Raw genomic sequence first — 8,396 nt, 5'->3', positions numbered from 1 at the left:
ATAAAAAATTTAAAAATAATGTATGATTAGATTAAAATTAAAATTTTATTTTAAAATTTAGTTTGGAGTAAAATTTTAAATATTTAAAACTTAGCCAATAGAGATTTACTCAATCTGAACTATACTAGGAATGTTTAGGATCTGTTTGATTTGTGTTTTCAAACAACTATTTTTAATTTTTAAATAACATTTTACGCATTTTAACACATTTCTTCACTCCTAAATATTTTTACAAATATTTTTAAACAACAATTTTTAAACATACAGAGCAAACGGGCTTTAGATTCTATATATAAAAGGAAAAGAAAAAAGAATTGATTGCTTAGAATGGCAGAAGTTGCAGTCGCCGGAGCAATAACTCTGGTTGGTGAGTTGTCACTGTGGCTCGTCAAAAGTTGGTTTAACTTCGAGCGTATTGAGATTGAAATTGAAGAGCTAAGAAAAGGGTTGAATACTATAAAAGTTTACCTGAAGGAGAAGGACACAGAAGGAAGAGAAGATACCCAGGGTTTGGAGCTTCGATCGTATTCGTATGTGCGGGATTTAGCCCTTGAAATTCAGGATGAAATTGAAGATCTCATGTATGAAGCAACTAAACGCCCCTGTCATCTTCCTCAGGCCAGCAAATTTGTTTATGCGAGCATGTTTTGTCCATCAAAGCGATTTTCCTCCCGAATGAAAGCTATCAAGTGCAAAATTAGAATCATCGATGCACTTTGCATTTGTCCCTCCCACGTTCGTACGGTAAGATCAAGTTCCAATTTATTTTAGGGGGATGAACATCTTGTGGGCATTGAGAAGCATATAAAGCCTCTTCTTAGTCTTGTTTGCCTTGAAGAATCAAGTGATAAGGTAATTTCAGTAATTGGAGATGCTGGCTCAGGTAAAACAACTCATATTAGCGAAGTTTACCATATGTTGAATTCAAATTTTAATTGGAAAGCTTGGGTTTCCGTCTCACGCTCCTCTTCTGATGGCTTGTTAGAGAAACTTTGTGAGGCACTGGAATTACCTCACAAAATAGAGAAGTTGCGCTCTTATTTACAACATAAAAGGTACCTCCTTGTTTTAGATGATATTTGGAATGAGAATGAGTGGAATTGGATTAAAAATGTACTTCCTTCTAATAATACTGGTAGTAGAACAATCATCACCACACATAAACGCAGTTTAGGTTCTTATTGTGCTAGTTCCAGTTATTATATCTATGATCTCAACCTTCATCTATTAACATGCGAAGAGGCTTGGGAGCTCTTTTGTGATAAGGCCTTCCAGGATGGTAAATGCCCGGATTTTTTGGTTGATTGGTCTGTGAAAATTGTGAAAAGATGTGAAGGATTGCCGCATGCAATTGTTACTGTTGGAAAATTCTTGTCAAATAAGCGACAAAGTATGATGGAGTTTAAGAAAACCCTTTTAGTCACTCTTTCTATAGAATTTTATGGCCAAGTTATTATCATCTGCTGCCCAATCTCAAGTCTTGTTTCTTGTATCTTGTGGCGTTTTTCCTGAGGATTACTCTATCAAATGTCGAAGACTAATTCACCTGTGGGTAGCTGAGGGATTCATTGAACAAAAACGAGGTAAAACTCTAGAGCAAGCGGTGTATGAGTACTTAGATGAGCTAATTCAAATGAGCTTGGTTCAAGTGAGCAGATGGGATTTAGATGGACGAGTAAGGAGTTGTCGAGTTTCTAATCTTGTAAGAGGGTTCATTCTTTCCGAGACTATGAAGGACAACTTCCTTACTGTTGTGAGGAGATAACACACCAGTTTGGGGCGTGAGAAGATCCGGCGCTTATCTCTCCACAATTGCTCCCCCTCTATATTACAAAGCAAGGACCTCTCTTATCTTCTTACATTTTCTCTGTTTGGGGGAGACAATCGTATTGAATCATTGCCCAGAAGTTTTTTCAGAAAGTTCAGGTTGTTGACAGTTTTAGATTTGGAAAATGCAGCCTTGCATCATTTTCCTGAAGAAGCTGTCAAACTCAACCTCCTGATGTACCTAAGTCTGAGGAATACAAAGATAGAGTCAGTTCCAAAATCTATTAAGAAGCTTCAAAACTTAGTCATTTTGAACCTTAAAAAAACTCGTCACCATTTTCCCAATGGAGATCTTTAAACTTCGTAAGTTGCTGTTTTTAGGGGCACAAGTGTCTTCAGGAATTGGGTGTTTGACAATGTTAGAGAAACTATCACTTATCAAGGCAAATGACAAGAACCAGAGCATTGTAAAAGAGTTAGGGAACTTGATTCGAATGAGGGAACTTGGGATCACAGAACTCAAGGTTGAAGATGGAAAAAATTTGTGTGCATCCATTGAGAAGATGGAGCATCTTTGCTTTTTGTATGTGAACTCAGCAAGCAAGGAGGAGTATCTTGATTTGAATTATGTGACGAACTCTCCTCAACTGATTAATAGTCTAATTCTTGGAGGGAGGTTGGAGGAAATTCCAGCATGGATTTGCAAACTTAACAGTTTGTCTAAAATAGAGCTCAAATGGTCAAAATTGCAGAACAGCCCACTCGAGGCCCTTCAAGCTTTGCATTCTCTAAAGGAGCTTCATCTGTGTGATGCTTACACTGGTACGGTGATGGAATTCAGTGCTGAATGCTTTTTGGAATTGAAGATGTTAGAAATTGAACAATGCAATAGGCTAAACAAGGTTGTGATACAAGAACGAGCATTGCCTAAACTTCAAAAGATGACAATAAAAAAATGTGATAGCTTGGTCATGGTGCACGTAACAAAGAATTTGCTCAGCCAGCTGGAGGAAGTGCTTGTTCCACAAGACCTTATTAGTATAATAAAAGGATGAGAAGCGTTGTCGTTGAAGCACCTCTTTGGTATGGTTTCAATGAACAAAAATATTATTGTTATATTTCCATGTAGCATGCTGCCATGATTGCACATTCATTTTCTTGGATTGTTAAATCTCACATTTCTGTCAAATGAATTAGTAGTAGNATAAGCTTTTGTTGTTGTTTAGGGTCTCAGAGGTTTCCCTTATTAGGATTGGCTCATTGCAGATAGTCTTATAACACTGACTTGGACTCTTTAGGAGTTGAATATTGACATCGAATTATGGGTATAGTTAGTCAACATATAGAAGCTTAAATCTGGAAAGAAGTATAATTAGAGAGAAATTAGGGCTATTCACCTATGAACAATACATTGAGCACAATAACTTATATATATATATATATATATAAATTTAAATAAAAAAAAAAAAAAAAACATTTAGCACAATACACATTGAGACTCGTTCTTGTAATAGTAGTAGTAGGACTCCCAGTAGTATTAGGATTACTAGTTTGACTAGTAAAATAAAACCTAATAAATACTAACTTGGTCCCAAAGAAAATAAACCTAAGATACTTAGAATTTCTTAGAAGATTCTGGACTCAACTAAATTCCAAAATAACCTTATTTCGCAGGAATTGTAGAAATTATAGATTTGCCCTGAATATAAATTGACCATAACTAATAAAATAAAAACCCAAATTAAAAACTGTTTTAACCCTAAAGACTCATACTTAGACCATTAAAATGGCATGACTTTCACTTCAATTGGACTTCAAACGAGTACCCAATAAAATAATTCTTTGAATAGGTCAATTAGCAAAATAATAGCATATTACTCTTCCATGACTTCATCGATATGTTAATTGATAAATTGGAGCATATAAGCATTTTTTCAAGCTCTTGAGACAAGGAAGTAAGGTCTTTCTAGAGGTTGCCATCAGTTTTAATCTTACGCTTTCAAGGTGACATATATGTATTGGCCTGAATTTTTCTTTTTTAATCTTCTACGTCTCAATTTTTATATCAAAAACCTCAATTTAGTATTTTTGAGCTTATGAGTTTGTCAATTCATGTTTAATGAATAGCAGGTGTTTTGAAAATAATGAGATAACTATGTCAGATCTCAAGTTATTCTGTTTTTAGAAACTTAATGGACTGGTTGTTAGCATTGACAAACCATTCTTTCTTTACTTTTCTTGATTTTCTTGATTTATGTAATTTTCTTTAATATTAATAAATCTTTATTACTTATAATTTTTTTTTCATGTTTAATGAATGTATTTAAATAGAAATTGTAATTTGTAAATTATTGTTTATATGATATTTGTTCATGCTTCTTGGGCCAAAGTTTGTTGTCTACACTTTTTTTGCTAAAAAATTTCCTCTATGACATAAGTAATATATTGTTTGGACAGATTAAATTTTTTTTTTTTTTTGATAGGTAATAACAATCTTTATTGATAATAAAAGTACAATGAATTTACGATAGTAAACTCACTCCACTTAAAAGAATACAAACCAATCAAAAAGAAAGAAGAAAGACTAACAAAATTAAGAAAGTCAAACAAAGAATGACAATGCGTAAACCCCCAAATACGAGACCACTCAAACAAAGTCCTAAGTAGCAAAGACTTCACACAATCTACAGGTCTCTTAGTTTCCTCAAAAGTTCAGACACTGTGCTCTTTCCTAATTAACCATATAAGACACGCCGGTACCATATTCCACACATTTGAAATGTGACTCTCCAAACAATTCCACCATGTAGAGAGAAGAGAAACAATAGACTTCGGCATCACCCACTGAACCCCAAACAAAAGGACTTCACTCCACAAGGTATGAGCATACTTACAATGGATCAATAAATGATCCATAGTTTCCTCTTCACATCGATAAAGGCAGCACCAATTAACAAGAGGTAAATTATTCTTAACAAGGTTGTCTATAGTAAGAATCCCACCCCTAGCAGTTGTCTATAAGAAGAATGCCACCCTTTTAGGCACCTTAACACACCAAATGCTCTTCCAAGGAAAAGACACCAACGGGGCTGCTAGCAATGAAATATAGAAAGAGCGCATATCAAAAAATACCCCTATGATTCAATTGCCATATCATGGTATCAACACCACCCCCCCCCCCCCCCCGAAGGTAACTTGGATGAGATATGTGCAAAGAAATCATAAAAAAATCCCTTGTTGAACTCACTGGACATTGTTAATTACTTGCTTACCATTAGCTCATTGAAGGCCAAAAATCTTTAAGAGGGACAAGTTGACTTTGAGGATTTAGGACAATCATCATTTAATGCTTGATTGAATTTGAATCCTTTTATTGCGTGTGAGGATAAGTATGGGGTAATGACTTTGGTTCAGCAGATATATCGGAATTCCAATGCATACTTGGGCTGGGCACACAGCATTGTCTATGGGCTCTAGGGTCCTTCAAGTGTTCCAAGCCCCAAGGGAGGAACCTTAGATGAGCCCAACGTCAATACAAAATGACTCTTCTACCCACCATTCCATGCCTCTTGATCACCCCCTTCGTTGAACTTCTTCCTTGCTCCTTGTGAGCTTGGTTCAATTGTTGGCAAAGAAAACATGTTGCTTCAAAGGGTTTATTTTTGAACGCTAATTATTGTTACACACTATGAATCGCACACAAAAATTAAAATCATATTTTGAATTTCAGTTATAATTGTAAAGTGATAACTTTGACACAATTTCAAATATGTGTCCGTGTGTAAGTACTACTACTCATTTAAGGGTCGTCAATGGGCCGGGTCGGGTTGGCCCGACCCATTTTTACTTGGCCCATGAGCACAATGGGCTGGGCATAATGGGCTATTAACTAGTTAATGGGCCGGGTCGGGCTGGGCCGAAAGAGGAAACCTTAGCCCATGACCCTACCCATGGGCAATGCCCATGTTGTCTTTAGCGAGATGGGCTATGGGGTTGGGCCTAATGGGTTACCCATGGGCTTGTGTTAACATATTATTTTATTATTTTTATAAGGAAAAAATCAATTTTTTATAAGGGAATAATCAATCTATTTTTTTAAAGGAAAGAATTAAAGAATTTAATACTTAATTACAAATTTTTTTATAGTCAAATCTATTTAATTTTTTGTTTTGTTGATGGAAACCTATTTAATTTTTTATTTATTAAGGCTTTAAATAGTTTTATTTTTATTTTTATCTTTAATAAAAAAAATGTCAAACAATTAATTCAAATTTGATAGACTACTAGAAAAATATATATCTAGTAAACTAAGTTTAGCACAATTACTTTAGGTATCTTACTGGTTGAGGGAGTTCTTTTAAGAAATTTCTCTATAATATCTCAAGATCAATCCTTCATACACTTCCTATATATTTTTGTTATGAATTATGAGTTATTAGGCTGGGCCAATGAGTTAGGCCAACGGGCTGGGCAACGGGTCGGGCTACTGGGCTAGCCCACCGGATACCCATGGGCATAAAAACTAGCCCATGGCCTAACCCACTGGTCTAGTGGGCTACCCATGGGCCTTAATAACAACGGGGCGGGCCGCCCATTAGCTCGGTGGGCCGTCGGGTTTCTGGGTCGGGCTGTGGGCCATGGGCTATTTGATGACCCTTATACTCATTTATGAATATGGTGACCTTTACTTTATCTTTCTTCACTCAACTTAGTGGTGCCCAATTGGGCTTCATCCATGGGCCCGGACCAGTACAATATTTTTTTGGGTTGGTTGGCTATAGAAGGCCACGGGTTGGCATCAAAATGGGCCCTCTTAGATCAAATTTGCAATGGATTTATGTGGGCCATTCATCTATATATATATATATAATCGAAACCCTGAAACTCCCACAATTTTCTACATCAGCAGAATATTAAAAAAAAAAAAAAAAAACGTAAATAAACTACAGCAAACCACGATACTCTACTAGCTCCTCCTCGATGCTNCCATGGCTTATTGGAAATGACCAAGTTAGCACACAAATTGGGAGTGTAGCTTGTGGCCTCAACCCTTAATTAAAACTAGTCGCAAACCCGTGCTATGCATGAGAACCTACCTATTTGTGAGGTAGACTAAAATAATTTTATTAAAAATTTAAGAAACTACACTTTTACATGATTTGCTCTTGTATGACTTCAATTTGTGTTATAATTTGATGAAGAAGCTATTGCTTGAACGTACAATGAATTATAAAAAATTTGTCAGACAATTTCAAATATTGCAAAAAATAACTCAAAAATCCAAATATTAAAACTTCTGAAAGACCAAAAAATATTATAGAATCAAATGATTCACTACTTAGAAATTATTCAAACAAAACAAAATATATATGATTAAACAATAGAGAAATATAAGAGAAAGATGGATTACATTCTAAATAATAATTTCAATTATTGCAAGCTTTTTTATCTTGTAAAAAACACCTAAAGAGAGTTTGTGGTTCATATATAAAAATTACTTTTTAAAAAATACATGAAAAACCATAAAATAATTTTTTTTTTTTAACAAAATAAAGGAGAAGAAAATAACATAAGAAGAGCTCATACATCTACTCAGCTTAAAAATATATGTATATACATATATATATATATATATATATATATATATATATATATATATATTGGGGTTTGCTTTACTTTTATAGTGTTCATGATTAATCTCACAAATTTGGGAATAAATTATCAATGTTTGAGTTTGAGTTTAAGTTGGACTTGTTAGATAGATAGAGTTTCACTCTTTATTAAGTTTGGATTGAACAAAACTAATTTTGTTTTAAAAAAATGATAATGATGAGTTTGAGTTTAAGTTAGACTTATGAGACAGATAAAGTTCCACTCCTTGTTAAGTTTAGATTAAATTTTTTTTTTATTTATTTAAATATCGTGCTGTCGTGGAAAATTGTGAGAGTTTCAGAGTGTCTAAATATTGCTAAAATAATCCTAATGAGTTTAGTAACTAACTAACCATGAGCATTTTTTTCTATCCCTCAGAAGTGACAGCAAATTTTGGCACCATTTCCAAAACAGAAATAAAAAAATGCTTCACAGATCAACCACACGAGACAGCTTTTGGATCCGGTTCAATAGGAAGTCCCCTTGCTTGATAGTTGCTTGGTAAAGAGCATTCTTTGCATCTGGACGATTAGTCTCAAGAACTCCTGCACTTTATCAATCTTGTAATCTTCGTAATTTTTATATATGAACCACAAACTCTCTTTAGGTGTTTTTTACAAGATAAAAAAGCTTGCAATAATTGAAATTATTATTTAGAATGTAATCCATCTTTCTCTTATATTTCTCTATTGTTTAATCATATATATTTTGTTTTGTTTGAATAATTTCTAAGTAGTGAATCATTTGATTCTATAATATTTTTTGGTCTTTCAGAAGTTTTAATATTTGGATTTTTGAGTTATTTTTTGCAATATTTGAAATTGTCTGACAAATTTTTTATAATTCATTGTACGTTCAAGCAATAGCTTCTTCATCAAATTATAACACAAATTGAAGTCATACAAGAGCAAATCATGTAAAAGTGTAGTTTCTTAAATTTTTAATAAAATTATTTTAGTCTACCTCACAAATAGGTA

The 8,396-nt window shown here is 33.9% G+C and overlaps 1 protein-coding gene across 1 annotated transcript; it reads left to right on the top strand.

Moving 5' to 3' along the window:
- The first annotated feature begins 327 nt into the window (after nt 1–327).
- LOC136066331 (disease resistance protein RPM1-like) lies at nt 328–2,822 on the top strand. The gene is made up of 3 exons (XM_065770466.1): nt 328–618; nt 772–1,390; nt 2,149–2,822. Exons 1-3 carry the CDS (start codon nt 328–330, stop codon nt 2,820–2,822), a joined length of 1,584 nt encoding a protein of 527 aa, XP_065626538.1.
- The last annotated feature ends 5,574 nt before the right edge of the window (nt 2,823–8,396 follow it).

This window comes from Quercus suber, unplaced genomic scaffold, assembly GCF_002906115.3.
Source record: "Quercus suber isolate HL8 unplaced genomic scaffold, Cork oak 2.0 scaffold_31, whole genome shotgun sequence".
NCBI classification, from domain to species: Eukaryota; Viridiplantae; Streptophyta; class Magnoliopsida; order Fagales; family Fagaceae; genus Quercus; species Quercus suber.
This window is presented reverse-complemented; position numbering and strand designations above follow the sequence as displayed.

Excerpts from the sequence above, each read along its gene's own strand:
- LOC136066331 (XM_065770466.1), top strand. The coding sequence starts at position 328 with ATGGCAGAAGTTGCAGTCGCCGGAGCAATAACTCTGGTTGGTGAGTTG. Across the intron at positions 619-771 it reads GCCCCTGTCATCTTCCTCAG|GGGGATGAACATCTTGTGGG; the intron begins GCCAGCAAATTT and ends AATTTATTTTAG. Across the intron at positions 1,391-2,148 it reads CTTGTCAAATAAGCGACAAA|GGGCACAAGTGTCTTCAGGA; the intron begins GTATGATGGAGT and ends TGCTGTTTTTAG.